The 25,594-nt window shown below is 39.7% G+C and overlaps 1 protein-coding gene and 1 long non-coding RNA gene across 3 annotated transcripts; one reads left to right on the top strand and one right to left on the bottom strand.

Moving 5' to 3' along the window:
- Positions 1,082 to 11,023, bottom strand: LOC109947461. 2 transcript variants are annotated; one of them, XR_002270202.1, is made up of 4 exons: positions 9,916 to 11,023; positions 6,726 to 7,027; positions 5,013 to 6,601; positions 1,082 to 1,762 (listed from the first exon to the last, which is right to left on the bottom strand). It is a non-coding gene; the product is annotated as an uncharacterized LOC109947461 (long non-coding RNA). The 2 variants fall into 2 exon arrangements; XR_002270201.1 differs by having other exon boundaries at positions 5,013 to 7,027.
- Positions 2,129 to 4,839, top strand: LOC18784595 (cytokinin dehydrogenase 6). The gene is made up of 5 exons (XM_007218938.2): positions 2,129 to 2,866; positions 3,244 to 3,371; positions 3,470 to 3,730; positions 3,884 to 4,146; positions 4,229 to 4,839. Exons 1-5 carry the CDS (start codon positions 2,251 to 2,253, stop codon positions 4,548 to 4,550), a joined length of 1,590 nt encoding a protein of 529 aa, XP_007219000.1. The 5' UTR covers positions 2,129 to 2,250; the 3' UTR covers positions 4,551 to 4,839.

Here is a 25,594-nt window from a genome sequence, read left to right as displayed (position 1 = left end):
GTTTTTTCCGCCCGTTTCATAATTATTCTAATTTTAGGGTTTGTTTGATAATCATTTTAATTTTAATTTTAATTTTTTATTTTTGTATTAGAATATAGAGGAAAAAGAAGGAGAATGAAAGTGGAGATGAGATTGAGAAGGAAGATGAAAGGAGAGGAGTAATAAAAGTGAAAACAAAAACTAAAAACTGAAATATATTTGAAATTATTTTCACTTTCAAGTTTTTGTTTCACTTTTGTTACCTCTCCCTCCCATCCTCCCATCCTCCCCTTCAGTACTCTCTCTCAATCTCATCCTCACTCTCATTCTTACTCTCATTTTGCTCTATACACTAGCACACAAAAATAAAAATTAAAAACTGAAAACTAAAATTGAAATAGTTCTCAAACGGGCAATTTTTAGGTTTCAGGTTTTAGTTTTCATTTTTTTGTGCTAGAGTAAAGAAAAATGAGAGTGAAGATGAAATTGAGAGGGATGATGAGATGGGAGGATAGAAGGAATGAGTAACAAAAGTTAAAACAAAAACAAAAAACTGAAATCTATTAAAGTGAACACAATTTCAAATATATTTCAATTTTAAAAGGTTTTTTTTCACTTTGTTACTCATCTTCTCTCTTAATCCGATCCCCACTCTCATTCTCGCTTAAATTCTTCCTCTTTTTCCTCTATACTCTAGCACAGAAAATAAAAACAAAAAACTAAAATTAAAATTATTATCTAACGGACCCTAAAAATTTCAAATTTCAAATCTCCTGCTGTAGAAGTCGACGCAATGCGCCAGACACACAAGAGTCTTTGAATAAAGAAAATTCCAAACGCTAAATAAAATTTGGTGGGTTGTGGTGTCAGAATCTTCCAAGCCAAAGAAGAGAAATCTTCTGATTTAGCATGGATGATCACCTATGTCCAGTCCAGGACACAGGACATCCGACATCATCTAGTCTCGCTTGTTGATATTAGACACCATTTTCCCGATTTGTTATTAGCTTCTTGCCATCCATCACTATTATTGTCCTATTATAGAACAAAATTATGATGCCAGCTATAATTCAGAAGATCTTCTGCAATATTTGGAGACAGGTTAAAGGTTAATAGACCACTGTTTTTGTTAGTATAGAGAATTAGAGACAATTCCAAAACAAATTATGTAGAGGGCATATCACACTTTGAAGAAGGCATGAAAAGGGGAAAGGGGAAAGGAGAAAGGGGAGATGAGATGCTCCCCATAGAGATGCAAATTTTTAATTGGTGCTAAAAAACAAGTTGCGGAAGAAAAGTGATAACTAGACTAATTTAATTGCACCTGAAAAAGGAAAAAAAAAAAAACATATAAACAAGAGAATCTTTCAAACTTGTCCATTTGCTGGGAACTAAGGCTTCATAGCAGCGGCAGTAGCAGATGATGGGCAGAAGGGCTGGTCTTTCAGTGCTTCCTACAAGTTGCCATCCCCAAGTTTGCCCTACTTCCTTCTTCTCCTATCAAAGTGAGCCAAAAGGGGTCCCAATGTAAACCAATCATACCACTTCACCCCACAAAAGCACACAAACCATTTCAACTTCACATGTCACATGGACCCTATCACAACCCTACCAGCTCCATCTCTTTCTCCCTCTCAAATGAATCAAGGGCAGGCCTCAGTCCCTCTCATCCGATCTGCAAGTAGATACGGGATGGTAACACTATGATAACAATGGATTCAAAGGACAGCACCATATCTGACCATTCATGTGAGCAAGACACGAATATGGGCATACCGGATACCTGTCATCAGATGAGGAGCAAAATGAATTCGGGTAGAGATGCAGAGGCATTAATTTTATACCATAATTGGGAAGAAATCATTAACATTAAGTCAGAAAATTTTAAAGAATGGAAAAGGTGAGATTGTGGTTGCAACTGTTAGAAAAAGTGCAAAGATTTGTGAAATCTTTCTTTCTTGTGACTTTTTCCATTCAACTTGGCATATGTGTGATGCCTTCTCTTATAAAAAAAAGAGCCCCAAAAAGAGAACTAAAAGAAAATCCTAAAACTCTTCCACCCAAGTAGGCAGTCTTCATACGGATTCTCAAAACATGAAGATGGGTTGACTCAGCCACCCAAAGCTTTGCCCTTTAAATTCCCTCCTCAACCATTTATTTTCTTGGCTCTTCTACACCTCTTCTTTTGCCTTTTACCCTTCCTTACTAAGAAACAACTAAAAGATTAAACTCCTTCACCTTCAGCAGCCTTCATCTCTTCTAACAGAAAAAATGAGGTATCCACCAGTTTACTTCCTTAAACAAATGAACACTTTTATCATAAAAGGCTTCATGATCTTGTTCGTGAGCTGTGTAACCATCAAATTGAACCTTTGCTCTCCAAACACTCCCTCATTGAATACACTTCCCCTCAATGGGCATTTCAACTTTCATGAAGTTCACCATGCAGCCAGAGATTTTGGCAACAGATACCAGTTCCTCCCTATGGCAGTACTACATCCAAAAACGGTTTCTGATATCGCCACTACAATTAAGCATATTTGGGATATGGGTCCTCATTCAGAGCTCACAGTTGCAGCTAGAGGCCATGGCCACTCACTCCAGGGCCAGGCACAAACCCAAAGGGGAGTTGTCATCAATATGGAATCACTCGAGGGCCCTGAAATCCAAGTTTACACTGGAAGTTCTCCATATGTGGATGTCTCCGGTGGTGAGTTGTGGATAAATATTCTGCATGAAAGCTTGAAATATGGATTAGCGCCAAAATCATGGACAGACTACCTACATCTAACTATTGGTGGTACTCTGTCTAATGCTGGGATCAGTGGGCAGGCATTCCGGCATGGTCCCCAGATCAGCAATGTCCACCAGCTGGAAGTTGTCACAGGTTTGTTAAACTAAAACAGAGGGGAGGGGGGAAACGGGTGGGGGCGGTGGGGTGGCGAAACTATTCCGTGGTGATATATATATGTATATATATATTTGTATATATTACACCACGGAAGAAAAGACCAACGTCAATGATCAGACGTGGCAATGCCATGGGAAAATTATAGTATTGTAACTTGTATTTTGTCTTGTCTGAATTTTTAATTTCAAACTGAATTGTGAGTCGTCAGGCTTGCTCATTAAGCATGTCATTACTTTGACCTTTGGTCTCATGAAAGATCCACTGGATATAGCTCATGAAAAATTTCTAAGTAATTAGTTTATTGCGTGCAAAGCATCAATTCTTACTACTAGATGAACCAAACATGCGTGCAGGAAAAGGGGAAGTTATAAATTGTTCAGAGGAGCAGAATGAAGACCTATTTCATAGTGTTCTTGGAGGGCTTGGTCAGTTTGGCATCATAACCCGGGCGAGAATATCGTTGGAAGCAGCACCTGCACGGGTAAAAACTATACATCATTGAGGCTAATGTGTCAAAAGTTAAGCTTCCAGGTGGAGTAGAAAGTGCCAGTTGCTAACCCAATTCTCCATTTTGAACAGGTAAAATGGATTAGAGTCCTGTATTCAGATTTTGCGGCCTTTACCCAAGATCAGGAGCATCTAATATCTTCAGAAAATACATTTGACTACGTTGAGGGTTTTGTGATAATAAACCGGACCGGTCTGCTAAACAACTGGAGATCATCCTTCAATTCAAAGGACCCGGTTCAGGCCAGCCAGTTCAAGTCAGATGGAAGAACCCTCTTCTGCCTAGAATTGGCCAAATACTTCAACCTGGACAAGACTGACTTAATAAATGAGGTGAGGCTTGCAATGGCCCACCAGAAGCCTAGTACTTTAAAATGCCTAAATTCACAAGAAAATTGTTGTTATATTTGTATATATATATATATATATATATATGAGTAACTATATAACTAACATCGCACTCATACATTTCTTTCTGGCATGTAGGAAGTTGAGAACTTCTTGTCTCGGTTAAGCTATATCCGTTCAACGCTATTCATGTCAGAAGTTGCATACATAGATTTCTTGGACAGGGTACATGTGTCTGAGATCAAATTACGATCAAAAGATTTGTGGGACGTTCCACACCCATGGCTCAATCTTCTAATCCCAAAAAGCAAAATTCACACTTTTGCTGAAGAAGTCTTTGGCAGTATCCTTACAGCAACAAGCAACGGCCCCATCCTCATCTATCCAGTCAACAGATCAAAGTAACAGTTAAAACAAATGTGTCATTATCTCCAAAAGTCTCTATTGCTTGTCTTACGATTGATCTATTAATTCTCATTTCAGGTGGGACAACAGAACTTCCGTAGTTATACCGGAGGAACATATTTTCTACTTAGTGGCATTCCTTACATCTGCTGTTCCCTCTTCAACTGGAACTGACGGATTAGAACACATCTTAACTCAGAACAAAAGAATTCTAGAATTCTGTGAAACAGCCCATCTTGGGGTCAAGCAATATCTACCCCATTACACTACAAAGAAAGAATGGCAGGCCCACTTTGGCCCACGCTGGGAAGCTTTTGTGCAGAGAAAATCTGCTTATGACCCTCTGGCAATACTTGCTCCTGGACAAAGAATATTTCAAAAGGCAATACCCTTCTCATGACAGTTGCCACGTGCTATATTACAAAAGAAGAGGCCCTAAAGTCATGTGGGAATTTACCTTAACCAAAAAGGTTACGAGCTACTTTTATATTCACGAGCCTTCTCATATAAATTATGTGTCCTAGGAAGACTGGAAGGGCGTTAAGAGAAAGGGTAAAATATTTTAATACAAACTGTAAATCATAGGTGTAAAGGGACTGGAGGAAAACCAGCCCTACAGAGGATGTAAATACTAATTTTTGTAAAATATGGCTGAATAATCTATTTCATGAATCCAGTTTCAAAAACAAGATCCAATATCATATCTCTGATGTGTTATCAAAAAAATTTTATATCTCCAATGAAAGAAACAAAATACTCAGAATAAAGCGGCACTAGCATGTAAAACATCAATATAGATTCAGATCAAATAGAAAACATAAAGAAAGAAAAAGGAGAAAGGGGAACTAAAAGGACAGTTAACCTGTAGTTGCAATGTTCAACTTGTTGCCTCTGTCACCTTGCCATATTAATATCATATGTTGCTGCCATGAACCGCTAAAACAACTGGGTATATTAGATGATGAGATGATGATAGTTTCACTTATTGGCTAATCTAGGTCAGCACTAATTTGTACCAAATTTTGGCAATAGCTAAATGAGAAAGAGCTGGCAACTGCAATGTGAGTGAAGGAGCTCAGACCTACAGAGCATTCATCTTAGCTTCTAAAATGATCATGCAGAATATAAAATGACATTAAAGCAATCCCTTCAGTTACGTTCCATTTAATAATTTTTAAACTCAGTTACACAATAATTCAGTTCCAGTAGAGATTACAATTTTACATCAACAATTGTCTGAACCTAGAAATTCATCATAATATTAATTCATTATAATGTTGATGTGTATGTGTGTCTAGTAGTAGTAGTAGTAACAGCAAATAGAAATTGATAAAGGTTACTACTAGAGTAGTAGTGAATCGTGACAAAACCTGAAATTGAAAATGAAAAATAACAGAATATCATAATGACAAACTATATTGAACAAATTGAACAAACAAATTTACTGGCATTCATCCAACTAATCAGAAACAAAGATGGTTAATTGTATCCTTTGTTACTTTATTTATTTATTTATTGTTTTGGTTTTTTTTGTTCTTCTCTTAATTTAGAAGACTCGCACAACATAGCAGGCTGGCACAGATCTCACACAAAAATCACTTTATTTGTTCCTTTTTTTCTCTACAAAGTACAAAGTGAGGATTTCCAGTTTAATGCTCTGGCTAATCATATAATATCCATGAGTTTCTGTACCTTTCATTTCAACCATAAAATATCAAAGTTAATGAATTTCTACATCTTCATCCACCTTCATATGCATCCAACGTCAGCAAAAAGAAGGATCTATCAAGAAAGTGAACTCAAATAGGAGAGAAATTTTGCTCTTTAAGAGATTCTTCTATCTCTATGTCAGAAAGTTAGAATAGGCATTCTGTTGTTCAAACAATTCAGGTACCTGTTTAATCACTGTACAATACACTGGTTGGAAAGTTGTCGACAGCATGTGTACTTTCATAATTACATAATGCATTGGTTCAGTATGGTTTCCTCTGTTTCAGAAACCACTCAAAACACCAGTCAGTCTCAGAAGACTAAAATCACCACAATATAAAGGGAAGCTTCCGCTTTTCTTAGGATGCTAAGGACCTTTGCTTGAGAATATTCACAAGAAGGGGTCATCACTCCAATTAGTTTTGGTGATAGGGGATGAGTTTTGATGACACATTCAAGTCATTCAAACTTCCGACAATTTTCTATAACTATTCAATACTTGTAAAATAAAGAGAACAACTGAGTTATGAACACAGAGTACACATTCCTCTAAGAGTACTCAAATATTTACGATATCATTGAATCTACTTTTCAATGATTTGTACAAATCACAGAATCTCAAAAAGTAAAAAAAGCCTAAGTACTTCACTTACCTTAAATAGAATATCTATGTCTCACTTAAAGACAGTGATAACTCTAATGTTGCTTAGCCAGTGAACATAGCAAAATCTGTTGGAAAATCTGACACAAAAAAAAGGTCCATTTTCTGTCAAAACCACCAAACTTCAAGCAATTCATTCAGTGCTGATTGACCAGATGGTACCATAAGTATAAAAAAAATAATTGCATATGAAAAGAATCTTACATACAAAAGCAACACTGAGATATGCATTTCAGACCCCAAAAATTGTGGTCAAGGGGCAATTATTGCCCCATGAAGGGCACATAATAAGTCAATGAAATGTGAGTGGGTAGGCTGCTCAGTGCACCAAATTGAATTTGTACTACACAGGGTTCTGTCTGGTCCTGATTCCCATTTGGATGATACCTTTATATAAATCAATATACTTAACAGCAATAAGTTTAAAATGCCATAAAACTCCTCCTCGGAGATAAAGTGAACAGAAAATTAATTTGGAATGCACCCATAAAATCTGTCCATCCTCCCTGAAAATGAAGCCAAGGGTAAAATATTCAAATATTTTATAAACAAGAAATTAAGCATAATTTACCAGCATTACTGTGTTTCAAGCAGATAACAGGAGCAAACCCCATGATTTATCAAAAGAAGAAAACAAAATACATCAAGTCATTCATGGTGTTTAGCCACATTCTAACCAAAGTATCGGTATATCTCTTACTGAGGTGGAATTTCTCACAATTCCAAATTTACAAAAACACTGACAACTTTTTAGACAAACTTTTATATTAAATTGTAATTTAAAGATGTTTTTGGCTTGCAAAGAATTCCTCTTTAAAGATCTACATCTGACAGAAAATCTATACAATGACAACCCTGAGGCAACCACTTATTTCTAAGGTATTCACAAGTTCTGAAAAAGCAGCGGTGTTGATTTGAAAGGCATTTAACAAATGCAGAAATATATTTACGGTGGAATTCTTCAAGCAAGTAGTAAAATTTTGAGGAGTCAAAAGTGGTACACATAGAAAGAGATACATCAATAGCAATATTGATAATAGAGCATATTCAAGCACACTGCAGTGTTTTTACTCTATCATCAAAACATTATTATGTTGGAAGGTAAAAATGACTGGGGGAAGGCGAAGCACGTACAATTAACTGAATTCAGCCCCTTTAACATAATATACAATAATCTTGTTAGAAAGAAACTGTTCATGCCTTCCATTCTGGGATAAGGATGTAAAGGCCAAAGTTTATAACTTGAAGATAAAAAAATTCATAGCAATGAAGGGGTAAGGTGACACACATATATAACTGCATATAATATCAGGTAAAGTAGTGAGATTTATAAGAAGCGACAGCAAAACATACTAAATTTTTCAGTAGAGTCCTTTGTCACTCTATCTTCAATTAAGATATACAATTGCTCAATGAACCAAATCCAGACTCAAGAATTACTCATCAAAATAATGAAATATAATATAATAGTACAATTCTTATTTTCATATGGTCGAGGATGAAAACTTACTCCATCAATTAAAAGATGTAAAGGTTATAAACTAGAGATAGGAGGACAGGAGTATGCCTAAATAAGAAAACGCACAAATTTGAATTGTAATGAAAACAACAAAGTTCTTCCTTCCGAGTCATTAACATAACATTGAATGATTTTTTTAACTGTCGAGCAATCTCCTCTTAAGAAATTATTATGCACCCTAGCCATGTGAATGAAGATGGAACCAAGACTCTTCATTCTTCTTCTTTCCTTTCTCAAGTCAGAAGCTATGACAACCCAGAGTTTGTGAATACCAGAAACTTCTCCAAGTTTATATGATTTAAGCCAATAAAGGGAGAAAAGCACAGCACTTCAAATGTGGTATACTAAAGTTCACAAACATTCAGTACAGTTTTGTGACTTTTGTCACACAACTGATTGAGATTTTCATGTTTGGGTTGCATGCCTAGAAGATTCAGCCAATGGTTCAGGATCTGATTGTTGCACCCGCAACATTGGAAATTTTTTAGTGGAATAATAAGAGTGAAATTCAATAAAAAGTAAATTGTAAAATAAAGCTTAGCCAAGTAGAAATCTAAAGGGATAATAAATTAAAAAGAAAGATAAAACCTAGAAGAGTAAAAGCTTAGTTAAGTTGAAAATTGAATAAAAGAAAGGAGGCAACACAATATTTGATGCAATAAATTTTGTATTGTAGTGAGCCTAAGCACAAAACTTAGACTTAAACTGCAGATTTCAGTTGAGCAAACTACTCAAATTTGTGCTATAATTAGTACCCAGTATAACAGTGGGAAGCATATTATTGGAATAAATTTCACCTAGATTCACAACAATTACTAGAACTCATTATCTTTGCATCCCATGTAAGATATCCTAGGAAATTACTGTAGGCTACCACTCAAGTGCTACAATTGAGATTTGAAATCTATAATTGTCCAGACTATTCCATAAAAAATATACATAGATAGCTGACCTTTATATTTTTTTTATCTAAGTTGCTATAAAATGGATCAGTAAAATATTTACAGTGATAACATGGATAAACATTAAACATACAATATGTTAACATATGCCCCATGGGCATTAAAGATGGCATATTTGCTAACATGAGAATGTAAAATACAGCAGAGCCAGGGAACAATCACTTGAAATTTCCATAAATATTTGTGATCAGGTACAATCAAACAAAATCAAGTTCAAGCTGCAACAGCACTCTGTCAGTTAGTGCGAAAACTAATTCACTAAATCACATAGTAAATGTTGTTACTTTTTTCTTTAAACTTAATCCAGCTACAAAAGGAACATGAAATTTCACTACACTGCCAAAATATGAACCCTAACGCATAACATTGTGTAAAATTGGTCTTTAAAAGCTTTTGGGATCTGAAAACTTAAATTTGAACATGTATACAGACGGAGAGAGAAAAAAAAGCCAAAAAAATAATATGCTTTTTGTCTATGCATGTATAAAGAATGGTTCAAAAGCATTAAAGATATGAGTCGACAGAAACCAAGAAGAAAAACGAAAACTTTAAGGAGAAGATAGCACTCAAATTACAGTTTTATAAAACTCACATTTCATGAATTAAATAAATACACCTACAACAATTCAACTCTCAGGCACCAGGACAAACCACCTGGGTTGGCGGTTCATAAGCAGAATGGAACAGTACTTCATTCTCTTAATATCCAAATATAAAAGTTGCTCCCAGAAAAGTCCTAACTACCAATTCCAATAGAAGACACTTCATTCACCAGTGAACTTCGGAAAATACCACTGGATTTTATTCTTTGTTTGGTGCATATGAATAGTAAGATGCAGCTAGAATAATGGCGAAATACAATGTATTCAACAGAAAGTAGCCTTCTGCAGACACCACAGAACAAATAGCACACCTCTGAATTCAAGAAAAAGGAGCATGTTCGCATGTATGAGTTTCGTTGGTGCCTTCACAAAGAGACACAAGCCAATAATCAAACCATATTTGAGCTTCCAACGTCCTTTTTCTTGTAAAAACTATGGACTGAAAACCAGCCAACACACCAAGATGTTCTCACGTCCTTGATTCCATGGAACAGCAATTCCCTTGTTGTATACTTTAGAATACTCCAAGAACCATCACCTTGGGGACAAAGAAAAAACCAATCAATTTGGACAGATTTTATCCACCCAGACAATAAATGCTAGTGGGGACAGTGATATTGCTCCGAACATCTATTCTAGCACCAGACGTAACAACCAACCAACCATCCCTTTCAAAACGGATTTCAGCACCAGACGTGTCAAAAAAGTCCATGTAAACATTGTCAACACAAAAGGCATATGGAAGCAATACCATCAACCCATTTTAATTCCAAGGAAGACATAGCCAAGAGATCAGGAGCAAGGCCCTACTATGCCCCTATCCTGCATGACAACGCACATAATCTGCTGCAAGAAGGTGAATATTCTTCGAAAAGATTGATATAAATCTTTTTTTTTCCTTTTTTTTTTCTCCACTGTCTTCCTCAATATCAAAATTTCAATTTCATTCTTTGGCCTATGAATTTCACATTGTTCAATATGGTATTTGCCCAAATATCAGAAAGCACACAATTTATCCATAACCCATTAAAATCAAGTATCAGAGAGTAAAGAAATTGGCAAAGCTTTTATATGCTCTAGCAAGTGTCTTGCAACGAACACAAAAAGCCTCTACAACAATGCAAATGCATACATTATTGCCACATTTTAGAGCTAAAGACGGAGACAGAGCAAAAGCAACTGTACCCGGAAAATAACTGCGATCGCTGACCCTTCACCACTTTCACTTGCACCGCCCATCGTTCAAGACCTTCATCAATTGTTGGGCTTTTTTCTTTGGGGTGGAGGGCGGAATGCGATCGGCGCGCCTTTTCTGACCAAAAATTACAAATTGGCGCAGCCACATGGGGTCAATGGGGGTCAGACAGCCCCTGAGCTGGAAATGGCTCGGAGGTACCTGGTTTGACCCGGAGAAAAGAAAAGCTGTGAGTTTAAGTGCACTTTAGGCGTTGCTTATTTAGAATAATAAGTGATTTTAAAAAAAAAATTGGAAAGTCCAATCCATTTGATAAATTATAAAAAAATTATTTATTATTAAAAGTTATTGTAGAGAAAGTTATAAGAGAAAGCAGCTAATAATGTGTTTTTATTTTTTTATTATGCCGGAATTAGTTTAGAAGAGACGCTGGGTTTAATAATTATGCGAGAATCGTTTTCTGATTATATGGAAATCAATACCAATAACACTTTGAACAAAAAATTTATCAAACGCCAAACTGCTTTCTCTCACAGCTGATTTCTCTCACAGCAAATCTGACAGCAATTATTTTCACAGCACAGCAATGCCAAACTGGAAGTTGCCTCCTACCCTTAACTCCATTCAAAAGGTTGTCAAATTTGATGACGTGGTAGGGGGCTTTTTGCTAATTTTACTATACATGTGTTATTTACTCACAATCCAAGTGGGTAGCATGAAAAAGTAGAGCCTACCTTTGGAAAAATTAAATAAAATATTATTTACATTTCAATAAGGCAAAAAGTCGTTTTTGGTCCTTGTGGTTTGTCATTTTTATCATTTTTTTTCTCTGTTGTTTCAATTTAATCAATTTTGTCCATGTAGTTTTCAATTTAATCAATTTGATGACAAATTATAATTTCTGTCAAAATAGAGAAACTTCTGTTAGTTGTTGAGGGGGCATTTTGGTCCAAAATTACAATTTCCCTACTATTTAAATTAATTTAAAAAACTAAAATCAGATAAACACAAGAATTAAATAACAAAAATTAAAAAAAGAATAACCAAAAACAAACAAACCCATATCACCCAAACCCCGCCCGCAACACCCACCAACAACACAACCCATCTCTAACCCAACGTCCCTTCCAGCCACCCTCCTTTACCCGACCTTCTCATACCACACCCGCAATAGCGGCGATTGCTTCCATCGCACCCCAAATTTGAAACCCATTATCCTCTGTGTGTGTGTGTGTGTGTGTGTGTGTGTGTGTGTGTGTATGTGTGTGTGTGTGTGTGTGTGTGTTTGACTACGAGAAACCTTAATAGCTAGTTCAGAGAATTCCTCATTAGCAGCTTCATGCCAATGTTTTGAGATCCCGTGTCTCTGACAAAGGCATGCCAAATCCAAGTATTGAATGATGCAACGGCTTCCAAAATGATACTTTTTTTGCCCTTCCTATTTCCATAATCTCCTTGCCAAGTAGTTGGGCAGTTGGGCAGTTGGGCAATTCTTCCATTGCCAGGTATTGAATGATGCAGTCGATGCTTCCAATCATGCTTGGGAAACCTCGAGCCTCGACTTCTTGTATAAGCCATTGGAGGTTCCTAGGCATAGGTTTATGGAGGTAATGCCTCGTGTAGAGAGTTTCGATTCCATCACAAAATCTGACCAAGCTCTCTAGGATAGTGGATTTCCTCATCCTAGCAATCTCATCCACTGGTCTGCAGATGTGCCAAATGCCAGAATCCGTAAAGAAGATGTAAGTTTTTACTCCGGAAGAAGACCCAAAACCCCAACAGCATCATACTTCTGAACGAAGTATGCGTCGTAATTGCGAACATCATGCATAATTTTATTGAACAAATGGGGATGCATTCTATATCGTCCCTCGAAAATCAAAACTAGAGTACACAAATTTGGGATAAAGTAATCTTCCAAGAGACTCTTATCCCGAGAGTGCCTACGTTTGTCCACGTTTGGGCCAAGGCCGACTTGTGAACCACGGTGGCCTTGGCTTGATTGATGGAGCATACCCACTGCCATGACAACTTGATCATCATCTTCTTCCTCCTCCTTTTCTTCTTCAGCTCATTTGTGCCTTCTTTCTTCATTTTCTCGCTCTTGCCTCTCCAACAACTTCCTCGTGTAAGACATTGAAAGTAGAATGTGTTTTCTTAAATCTGAGAAATGAAAGAATAGAGAGGATATGGTGTAAGAGGACTGAGTTGAGGCTATGGTTTTATAGAGGGACTTAGAAGATAGAGATGACACATGGCATAATTTTAGAGGGTGAAAATCTAATTTGAAATATGGGATTTGTATTTTATGATAAATATTGACATGTGGAAACCAAGAATCTTATCTGAAATTTGAGATGTCAATTTTATAATAAATATAGACATGTGGCAATCAAAAATCTTATCCAAAAATTTTATCCGAAATATGAGATGTGAATTTTATAATAAATATTGACACATGAAACTGAAAATCTTATCCAAATTAATTGTTTAAGTATATATATATATATATATTAAAATAAAGGGAATAGTAATGGCCCTTTGCCATGGCAATGGATGGAAACACAACTTTCCTTTTGTAAGGGCTGATACTATTCACGTGAATAGGAACAGCCTTTGCCCTTTGCCATGGAAAATAGGTGGAAATGATCCCATCATCCATCTCTCCTGATCAATTCTACATCCAAGCCACTATCATCTCCCACTTTCCCTCAGCCACACCAAGCTCAGCCACTTTCCCCACTCTCCCCCAGTAGCCCTTCTTTGTCTCTGTGCCTCTATCCCTCTCTTCTCTCTCTCTCTCTCTCTCTCTCTCTCTCTCTCTCTCTCTCTCTCTCTCTCTCTCAGTCACAAAAACCCAGTCGCCCGCCTTTTTCTCTCTCCATCTGGTCCCTAAAGCACAAACCCACCCAGTCAATGAAATTAATCAACACACCTAACAACCCAGTCCTCTTAAATGGATTACTCCATAGCTAGGATTCTGGTGTTCCTAATTTTTAGTTGAAACTGAAATTTGAAATTCAAGTGCTCTTAGCCATGTTGCTGTTGGAAGTGGAAGATTACAAGGCGTGTCACTCAGGGAATGGAATTTTTTTCAATTTTTATTTTGGTTAAAAAGGGATTCGAATATTTGGGTTGTGGTAGTGGGGCGGGTCAGATCTGGATTAGCTGGTGAAGGGTGGGGACTGTGGAGACAAGGAGGGATGTCGGATTGTAGGGTTGGTGGAGGGAAGATGCCGAGAATATTAGGGTGGGGGAAAGGGTGGTGGTTGGATAGGGTTCATTTGCTATGCGAGCCTAATAAGTCCTTATTGATGGAAGGAGGAGGCTGGGATGACAAGACAAGACCTAAATTCCGCTTTGGAATCCGAGCCGGACCCTGTGCGTGTCCGACAGCTGGTGGATGTCGGGCACGAATGACCTACTTGCCCTTCCCTATAAAGCACGATAAAATAACAAGGTTGATTCCTACCAAAAAATTGGCAGAGTCTCCCTTGTAAATTGGATCAATACCAAATCATTTACACCTGCCAAACAAGCATATATACATAACCAATTGCCAGCATACGTATATATACATTCCAACGGTTAAATTCTAAGTCTATGGCAAATTATCAAAGCGACTACTAAGAATTTACAAAGGAGTTAATCCTTTTACAAAACAAAAGTCCTACATCAAAAACGAAAGCGCGGAAGGTGGAAAACGGCCCGGTGGTGGATCCCTATGCACGCCTACTGCCTGGGGGCGCAAAACAGTAAAAATGGTGAGTGGACCCAAAACAAACAAGTTTAGAAAAATACATAAGAACATACTAACCCCACTGTAAAAACAGTTATACAAACTAAATTAGTCTCTTATTTATATTCGTACTGAAATCAATACACTCATATAATTATACATATATATGCCAATCATATTCATGGTAAACATTAATTTCCTAAGGCATTGAAAACAGTGTAAAACTACCACCTAGGTGTACCCCTTATTTCCGTCAATTCCTTATATCCGTCAATTCCTTGCATCACCATGGGTGACACGTACTCGCAGGTCTCAGTGACACAAGGTCAGTCCGAGCCGCAACAAGCAGGATTCAGGGGACCGTAGTCAGCCTGATCCGCATTACTCGCTCCACACGAGTTCGGGTACCATAGAACTCGTGGGGCAACTGTCAAGCATGCTGACTAAACTGAAGGCTACCAATAAAATCCGAAGGCAACATTTGATCTGAAGGCAACTTATTTACCGAAGGCAACGTTTGTATATCTGGGTACAAGGTGGTTTAGGAAAATATAAAGTTTCTGAAGAAAATCTGTTGACTAACTGAATTTCTGTAAACTCTAAAACTCTACTGCCATTTATCTGATAATTAGCTGGAATTTCTTTTCCTATATCCTTTAAAGGAGATTTTACTCGACAGCATACAAAACAAAACATTTAAAAGCATATAACAACTTATAAAACGCTAATCTTTGAATAAAACTTATTCAAGATCAAATACTGTAACTGAACTGCTTAAATTCATTTATAAAAACAAAGAGTCCACTCACAGATGGTTCGTGCTCGCTGGACCTCTTGAAGGTCCCTCCTGTGGGTCAACTGGTGCCCGGGTGCCTGATTCAATTACCATAATATTCTATTAATACAATACGCAATATAGTATTAATTTAAAAAACCCTGACCCCCGGCTCCTAGAAGTACGTGCGTTAGATTAAAGTTGTTCCTATGCCCAAAAAAGCTTTCCTTCCACTTGGAATAGTTTGGCAGTATCTTGAGACTCAAAAAAACGCTAAAGTCCCAAAAAATCAACCCGGGACCCCGCGGGTCCATCACCTCACAAGTATCATCCGAAAGCCTCTAGAAGTTCCAATATACCTAGGACACATGTCCTGAGGGTTTGGTCTCGATCGGACGGTCAGATTGATCACGATTGTACAATCGCACGATTTCTAAACCCTAGCTCTAGGGTTCGCGATTTCGGAGTATTCGGGACTTCGATTCACGATCCGTCGAATCCTAAACGATTTTGAAATTGCCTAGAGTAACATAGTTGAAAAAGATTACGATCCAACGGCCCAACAATATTGAACCCAGAAATCGCACAATATGCAACAATCCATTCGAGGCTCAAACGGTATCCAAATTGAGATCCGCGAATTCCTACGCGCGCGGGACAACCAAAGGATCTCATCGAGACTCAGTGCAACTTCATTACCCTCGCCCACGCTCTGCCACACGCTCCGGCAGCGCTGGGTGCCCAAAGCGATTACGTATCGCTAGAAAATCTCAAAATCACAGCTCCAAACTCCTACCCTAGGTATAACACCCTATTTGGAGCCACTTCTATTTTTGGACCTACCCCAAAAACTGACCGGAAGTGGCCTGAATCGAGATCCGAAAATGGTCTGAATTTCAATTCGCAAATCGAATTACCTACACTAAGAATCGATTGAATCCTACCCAACAGGCAGCTAGAACAGCTCGAGAGGTTCAGCTCGATACTAAGCGAACAATGTTTTTTACCGAACAAATGCTAAAGGGGGTCTTTTTATTTTATTTTTATAAATAGTATCATTCGTTGGGTAAATTACTCAAGGAACGAAAGAAGCTACCCAACAAACACTAAGTAGCTCTTTTGTTGGGTAACTTATGCCGTTCTTTGAGTAAATTACCCAGCAAACGCCATGATTTACTTAATGAACTAGTCCCTCATTGTTCGTTGGGTTAGAAATGTCGTTTGGTGGGTAATCAGTATTTGGGCTCCTAGATACTAAGTGAACTGTGTTTTTTACCCAACGAACGTTAAAGAGGTCGTTGGTTTGGTAAATGACAAGTGGTTAGTTTTGCTGTTTTCTCTCCAAATAGGCTCTATATGGGTTTTTGTATAATATGTCATCTTTAAATTGGCTTATTGCTAACCTTACCCTCCATTAATTTCTTTCTTCTTCCTCCCTGTGCGAGTCTGCAACTTCCAAAAACAAAGTTTGGTTAAAAAAATTCGAAAAATCATAACTTTCTCTCTAGTTGTCGGATTCATGAACCATTTTCTCCTCCATGATTTTGAGATTGAGCCTAACAATCTCATGTAAATTTTAAGGGATGTTGTTAAGATTTTGGAATTTCTCTAGTGTGGGTTTTTTGAGAAATTACTCTGCAAATCAATGCTTTGTTACGGTATTGATTTTTTTTTTGGGCATTCGAAGGTTACTTGAGTATTGGAAATCATTTGAGAGCAATTGAAACCGTTTCCCCCTTTTCGTTTGAGGCGGCTGACGGAAGGAACTTTTGGTCCTTTTTCTTTTGAATGCAGGGCGTGCCACCATCAAGCCCCGAATTTGGGCTTGAATGGAATGTGAGTTGATGGATGTATTGTGCTTCTAACTTCTGATCAAACGATTAATCTGCCAAGCAAGGAACCTCCTCTTGGCCTAGGTTCTTTCACTTCCTCGGGCTCAAGGATGGTTAGGCTTCGTACAGATGTTTTTGTTATTTTTAGGGTTTTGAGTAAAAATAGTGCAATTAAATTAAATGTGCGTTTAAACGTAAAGACAAGAATTGAAGCGCGGTAAAATAAATCAAAGCGATAAATAAAGCAAGAACGAAATAAAAGCGATAAGAACGATAAAATAAATTAAACTTGAAATTAAACTTAATTGAAGTGCGATAACAATGAAAGGTAAAGCAATCAAAATAAACTTGAATTTAAATCACAAAAAATATAAATCAAACAAGAATTGAAATGACAAGAAAAATATAAACTTACACTAGAAAAGGAAGAACTCACTACATAAGGTGCTTGAAAAGTAAAATCCTAAGTCTAGGAAAAGAAAAGTGCCAAACAAAAAGTAGGTTTGTCTGTCTGATGTTGTGTGTCTGCTGTCTTCGCTTGGTGAGGTTTATATAGGGCATTCGCCCGCCCATGGGCTGGCCATTGAATGGCCAAATGTCAACTCTTTTAAAAATCTTTCCTTGCGAAGCCCCTTAAATCTGTGGGATTGCATTGATTGAAATATTCTAACATGCTAGATTCTTCCTTGCTTTGGAACATTCAGAGTCATTATCGTCCTCCTTGATTTCTTTCCTTGTGAGGCCTCCATCACGTGCATATAATCCTCCAAAAATTCTGGGCTCGAATCGGTGTCTTGAACTTGGACCTCCGATTTCTCTTATATTGCCACCCATATAATATATATTAAATTTTAAATATATATATGTAAGCATAAAATAGGATGAGGAAGGCTTAAACTTGGGAGCCTGGCCGCACATGCACATTCATTTATTTGTCTTGCAAACCCCCAAAGACTCCAGCCGCAACTTGCATTCATTCATATATATATATATATATATATATATGTAATAACACAATTGGATTCCAACCCAAAAACTTGCAACCCAATTTGCAAAGAGATCAAATACTCCAGCCGCAAGAAACCCTTCACATCTCTAGCATGAAACAAAACCCCGACTGCAACTATTTTCAAACCAAAGATCCCGATCGTAGCTATCATTCGAAAACCCGGACGCATCTCTTGAGAATTGGGCGTATCCTATTTGAGCACCTCTGGCCGCATTCGAGCATAGCCCAGCCTTCCTATCCATCTGTACTTCGAATGTAGTCCCACCATTTTCTCCAGCTCACCCGACCGCTATATCCCAACAAATCCCGCCGCTCTAGAGGCCAAAAAGCCCAAGGGCCCGGTTGTAGAAATCCTTGCAGCGCCTCACGCCTCTGGTTGCGAAAAAACTGGGCACCAGCCTCAAAATTTCGGCCACACTACTTGGGCTCCATCCATCAAACTCCGGCCGCATTTCACATCCTAGCTCTTCCGGCCGTGCCCTGGGACTCAACCCCCAGCCGCGACTTCACCAACTCCAAATCCGGCCGCACTCTTTCATTTCCTAGCCCGACTAATTTCTCCAAGTTTCAACTGCCTTATTGCAAGACCCCAGCCCAGCCGTGATCAATCCTCAAAGCCCGGCAGCAATTCCAAGGTGCCCGGGTGAATTTTCCCACCTCCAAACAGAAACACAAGTTAAATATGGTTTAATTTGCTTGAATTTTGTATAGAGATTGTGTTTATTATCGATGATACTTTTTTTTCAGTTAACTTTTCTTAATTGCATTTATAAAAACCTTAATTTAGTGTAAGGGTATAATAGGAAAGAGAAAGAACAAAAAAAAATATTAAAATGTATTAAAAATGGCTTTTTGTAGAAATTTCATCTGAACTTATACCACAGTTTCAATTTGTCACATTAAAATTTTTTTTAAGAGAAATGTCATCATAATTTTTCAAGATCCATGATTTATCATTTGGCTTTGACACCATCAAATTTTTCATCCATTTTAAAGGGTATTTTTAGTCTTTTAATTTTCAAGAAAAAAAATAGAGAAAAAAATCTCTCTTCCTTTCTGCCCCACTCCAACCCCACCAACAGCAGAGCCAAATTTGGTATCACTAAATGTCCCTCTTTATTCGCTTGACACGCGTTCTTTTACTTGACTTCAAATCCAACAGTGTTAACTTTAATTTAAAATTAGAGTCTCGTTCTCTTGAACCCCACCCACCTTTGGATTTAATCTAAGGGCTCAGAAAAGAATACATTTTGTTTTATTTTTTTCACGGCATGATATATTAATTTAACTTAAACAAAAAAGTGAATCAACATGGAACACATTCTTATGAGAATGTGTTCTTCCTCTCATTGCTCGCCTTCACAGCACCTTTGACCACCGCGTCACAAACAAAATTCCAAGAAAACTAAAAATTAAACAAGAAACCAAAACCCCACCGCTACCCAGGGGTGTAAAGCCACTTTTACATCCCTTTTACACCTCCGGAGATTGTAAATGTGATTTTTGCTCCAGTGGAGAAAATGTAAATCTAAAGATGTATAATTAATTTCTTTCACCTTTTCTGCTGTAGGTCCCACTTTTGTCTACTTTTTCTTACATTTTCTCATGTAGGTCCCACCTGCAAGAGATGTAAAAAAAGATGTATATGTGCATCTAAATTTGCATCTCATGGTGGCGATGCAAATTTACACTCGTTTGCACCTCTCCATTGTGGGTTATTCCGATCACAAATGGTGTATATTTAACATACACCTCATTATACACCCTCACGTTGTGGATGCTCTAAGCCCAGACAACCACCCCGCACTCATAAATCGCTTCAAACATGTTATCACTTAAATATGTGGGAAACATAAAGACTAAAGTTTGGTTACAGATCTAATGAAACAACCTGAAATCATATGAGAGGATTTCAATTCAATCAAAGCATCTCGTCGGTTGTAGATCATAGGTTATCTTCACGACAATTACTTTTTCTGCAATACATCATTTCTCCAAGTAAATTAAATTTCTTTGGTGAAGTGAGATTAATGGAACTCAAATCAAGGTGAGACGATCGACAGATATAAGAACCCCATTACCTTGAGCAAACCAAATAAAATAGAAAGGGCTTTTCGCTCCCAACCCCACCTCACCCACCCCCAAAACACATTGCACAGGAGCCCCCTCTTCTCTCTCTCTCTCTCTCTCTCTCTCTCTCTCTCTCTCTCTCTCTCTGAGCATGTATAACTTTTTTTATGGTGTTGACTGAGCATGTCTGAAAATTTTCAAATACCTGATTTAAAACTACTTAAGCTTCCCACCCAAAATCCAACCCTTTCTTGTCTTCATAGTTTCATTAACTTACACCACTGTGTTGCTATTGAAGGATCTAAAGTTTGCTTGGTCACCATCTATTACGTAGGCTACCGAATTGTTAGTTTGGTAGCTATCCTTCCACAAGTTTTCAATATGCAAATGGAAAAATACCAAAACGAAAAAAGAAGAAGAAAAATGTGGACTCAGTTTGGGTGGGTTGAGGGAATTTGTGTGTGTAGGGTAAGTGTTCCATGGTAGAGAGAGAAGTAGGAAGGGAAATAGGGAAAGGGGAATGGAGGAAGAGGCAATGAAGAGGTATGGTGGAATGGATTTCTAGTTGGGCGAGGTTGGTGTTTGTGCAAATAATCTCACGGGAGAATATTCGCCCAAGATTCCTTCGTCTTCTCCGCCTCTCTTTCTCCCTGCAAAACAGATCGGAGTAAAAGACCACACCCGGGGGGTGTTGGCCAAAGGCCCTCCGATGCCTAAGTCAGTTCAATCGATCTTTAGAGAAACGATAGCTAAAATAGGATACGGGATGTGTTTATAATATAAATCGGGCGGCCGGAGCCTTATGTAAAAGAGAGAAAGAGAAGAGGTGGCTAGGGTTTGAGAGGAATTTTCTGTAGAGATTTTAGTAGTAATTCTCACGTACCTCAACCATTGTGTGTGGCTATGCTTTTATAGTAGTCTCGGAGGCTAGGGTTTCTGAGGAATAATTCCGTAGATGGAAGGGAATTATTCCTCCCCTTTTTGGGATTGATTTGATTTAATTAGGGATTTGATTTATTAGGGTAAATCAAATCCCTAATTGTGGTAGGTATCAAATCAAATCCCGATTCAATTAGGTAGCTTCTCATTTAATTGGAGATCGTGGTAATTAACCAAGTCAAATCTCAACCTAATTAGGTAACGTTCAATTTAATTGGATAATTTCCAATTAAATTGAGTAACCCCTAATTAGGTTGATTGACTCCCAATTTGGTCAAATAATCCCCAAATGGTAGGAATTATTTGACCTAGGGTTTGATTTTATTAAGTTCCCACAAATGCCCCCCAGCTTCTGCATGGCGCATGGTGGCATGTAGGAGATGTAATTTATCCGTTGGGCTGTCCAGCTGTAACTGGGCTTCCTTTGTGGACTTGGGCTCCTGCGTAGAGGAGGTGTTTGACTTGCTAATTTTATGAACTCCTAGGTTGGAAAGAATTTGCGATTCCTTGTAGGTCAAGGAATTTTTATCCTTATAAATGTAGGGCTCCTCCAATTTATTTTTCACATCCAAAATCCATTCCGATTTCATTAGTGAGAGAGAGTAAGCTTTTGGAGAATTTTTTCCGTTGTTCTTGAGTTCTTGTCTCCACCGCACACCCAAGGTAATTAGACTTGGGTCATATATTTTTTTGTCTTTGTTCCGATTTTTGGCAGCTTGGATCATGCCTTCTAGTCGATGTGGGGAGCTGAATGGGAGGTCAGCAGGTTGGTGTGCACTGGTGAGCCAAGATGGCAGCAAGAGGTGCAAGCTTGGGTTCAACTTAGAGGCGTGCCTGCTGCTGGCGAGCTTGGTGCGCAAGGGTAGAACAGGTGCGCAAGGGCTGGCCTTGCATGGATTGTGGCTACACTCTTGGGCTCGAGCTGGAGGTTTGGAGGAGCTGGGCCAGGAGCTTGAACCAGGTGGCATGAGGCCTTGCATTGGAGCTGAATGCGTGCTGGGCTAGCGCTGGGAGAAGTGGAGCTGGGCTGGAGCGAGGTGGGCTTGAGCTGGGCCTTCGCGCTGGGCGCGGGCTGCGCGTGCGGAGCGGGCGGGCCAGGCGGAAGAAGAGCGCTGGGTTGGAGCGAGGTGGGCCGCCGCTAGATGAAGTCGATGGGCCTCCTGATTCGTGCTGGGCTGAGATGCGAGTTGGACGACTCCTGCTGGGCTGTGTGCTGCTGGGCCGATTCCCTGGGCTGATCCAAGCAGCTTAAAATTTTTTGTTTTGTTGCTGCTGCTGTCTTTTTTCTTTTTTTTTTGCATTCTAACATGTAGAATTTTTTTTTTCTTTTTGCAGCTACTTGTTGATCAACCATGTCTTCCGGAGATGGTAGCAAGACTCCAAGTTCTCAAGTCCCTTTGTATTTATGGGGAGGCTCCATAGTGCATAGCAAGAAGTTTGTGGCCAACTTGCATCGCGTCACGACTGATGCTCAATTCCAAAAGTGGCGAGCTGCTTATGCGTCTGCCATTCCAGATGACGTGCGGGTTAAGCTATTGAAGTCTCGGAAGGACAACGAGCCTTTGGTGGATGCGAATGATCTTGATGCTAGGATCATCACCTTCCGTCCTTTTTACTTCTCCTTGGGCTTCAAATTCCCGTTGTCAAAGCTTTTCAAGGAGGTGTTCTGCGCCATGGGGTGTGCTCCGAGCCAGTGTACTCCAAATTCTTACCGGGCGATCATGTGCTTCAAGAATCTGAGTCGTTTCTTCATGTTGGAGCTGACGGTGCGAGAGTTCTTTTATTTCTTCAAAGTGAGGCACTTCGAGCAGTATGCCCAAGTTCGCGTCTACAAGGCCAAGCTGTTTAACAGTCTTAGTCAAGGGGATCACGCTTGGCATGACGACGTGTTGGAGGTCAGCGGACGGTGGGAAGGCGACGTTGGTGATGGCCCACTTGTTCCCATCACCTATTGCGATGGTATGTCTCTTTGCAATTTTTGATGCGCTCCTTTCATTTGAATTTCTTGAAGTGTGGCTAACTAACTTCTGTCTTCTGCTTGCAGTGAGTGACATTAGCAAGCAATTGGAGCTTAGGCCGGACATGGCTAAGGTCCGTCGTGCTTTGAACATCCCTCTAAGGTTTCGCGAGTGGCGCTGGCTGTTGAGTGAGTACCGGGAGGAAGACGGTGGCTTGCCCCCTGTCGAGGACGTCGAAAGGTGGAAGCAGAACAGCCCTGACCCTGATGATCTGCTTGGCGGACAGGAAGAATGTTCTGCTGAATCTCTCTCAAAGAGAAAAGTTGCTGCCAAATCTTCAAGAGGTGAAGCTACTTCTTCGCATGCGAAGGATGGGTCTCCATCGAGGAAGAAACCAAGGCTTCCTTCTGCTGAGAAGCCTCAAGTGGGGTCTGCTCCCTCATCATCTACCAGGGTCAAGCATCTTGTGGGTGCAGATAGCACGAAGGTTGGTGGTATGCGCGGTATTCGGGGTGTTCCACCCGAGTCTCCTGCTGACACGCTCGACAACCATGATATGTTTCGTGAAACGGCTCGTGCCCGACCTAGTTCTGTCGAGCGTCAAAGAGACGCAGACATTCCTCCTAGAAGTTCAAGTCATCTGCATCGGTCAAAAGATGGAGATCGAAACGGGAGGTCTGCTCATGATCCAGCATTATTGACTCCTTTGGAGATGAAGTTAGCGGAGGCTAAGAAGATGAGAGAGTCATCTGCCCGGGTTAAGGGTTCTTCCTCCACGTCGGCAGTTGGTCCTAAGGTGAACAAGCCTAGCTCTGTAGGGGATGTATGCGTATCTGATCTGCTCAAGACGAACTTCCTATCAAATCCGTCGTCCTGTGCTGAGTTGGTCGATCACATCCGTCAGGCTGGCGATCTTGGCACTTTCTCGTGTCTTTCCTTGGAAAAACAAAGGGAAACGTCATTCCATCTGATTCAAAAGGGACTGATTTTTGTTGCTGAGACTATTCGAAACTCATCTGCTGTTGCCCCCTCTTCTGCCCAGCTCAGCGGGTTGGAGAAGAAGAATGCTGAATTGGCCAGCCAGCTTTCCGCCGAGCAGACCCGCTATGAGAAGAAGACGTCTGATTTAAGGGCGATGATATCTGGGCTGAAAAACTCCCTTACCGAGAAGGATTCCGAGCTCAACTTTTCCGCTGCTGATTTGGCTAGTCGAAAAGATGCCTTCTTTCGTCTTGAGCGTAAGAATGCGGACATCTCCCTTAGCTATGACAAACTCCTGGCTAGGTTTCATGCCTATCATAAGTCTGCCAAAGAATCCAAGTCTGAAGCCACCATAGATGCGTACAAGTTGGGCTACCTGCATTGCGCAAATGGGACTGATTCCTTGTATGCGATTGACGATGTAGACATCGAGATGCTTTGCCCCGACTCACCCCCTATGGAAGGGGGATTTGAAGAGTAGGTAACCGGAGAGGATGAAGCAGAGGTAGACGCAGTAGACGAGATGGTGGCAGATGTCACGGTTCAGGCAGATGGAGTTGCTGACGACGTAGCTAGCCAAGTGGATGCCGAAGAGGCCGCTGCTTAAAAGTCTTCTGCTGGTGTCTCCAAGTAGACGAAGACTCTTTTTTGTTTCTTTTCAGCTTTTGTAGTTTGCTTTTTTGTTTAGAATAATTGGTCTTTATTTGACCATCTTCTTTTTGTTAAACTTGGCCGGTTGGTCTGTTTGTTATGGAAATTTCAGTTACATTTTCCAACTTCAACTTGCATATTTGACTTGTGAACTGCATGAGTAACCAACCTATGTGTTGATTGCACGTCCTCCTTTGGAGATTTGTGAGTACCAGGGTCCCTTTTGAAGGACTCCGGACATGCACTGCATATCCGTAGGATGATTCCCCTTAAGAAGTTGGCGAGCACCAGGGTCCCCCTTGAGAGACTCCGGGTGTGTTCTGCACATCTCTAGGATGATTTCCCTTAGAAAGTTGGCGAGTACCAGGGTCCCCCTTGAGAGACTCCGGGTGTGTTCTGCACATCCCCTAAGATGACTCCCCTTAGGAAGTTGGCAAGCACCAGGGTCCCCCTTGAGAGACTCCGGGTGTGTTCTGCACATCCCGTAGGATGATTCCCTTTAGGAAGTTGGCAAGCACCAGGGTCCCCCTTGAGAGACTCCGGGTGTATTCTGCACATCCCGTAGGATGCCTTGGTCGTCTCCTTGCGTCTCCCGTAGGACGCTACTTATGAGCAACTACATGATTATCCTGTCTCCCTTAGGAAACGAATAGGAACCTGGATATTTCCCGCAGGAAGCATGGCGACCCCCTTTTAAGAAACTCCTGGCGCACCCTGCGTCTCCCTTAGGACACTTTTTTAGAGGGCTGCGTCTCCAAACGGACGCTTTTAGTCGTCGCCCTGCGTCTCCCTTAGGACGCTCCTTATGGGCAACTGTGTGACTATCCTGCCTCCCTTAGGA

This window comes from Prunus persica, chromosome G2 (genome assembly GCF_000346465.2).
Source record: "Prunus persica cultivar Lovell chromosome G2, Prunus_persica_NCBIv2, whole genome shotgun sequence".
Taxonomy (NCBI): domain Eukaryota; kingdom Viridiplantae; phylum Streptophyta; class Magnoliopsida; order Rosales; family Rosaceae; genus Prunus; species Prunus persica.
Note: the sequence above shows the minus strand (reverse complement) of the source record. Positions and strands in the feature narration are given on the sequence as shown.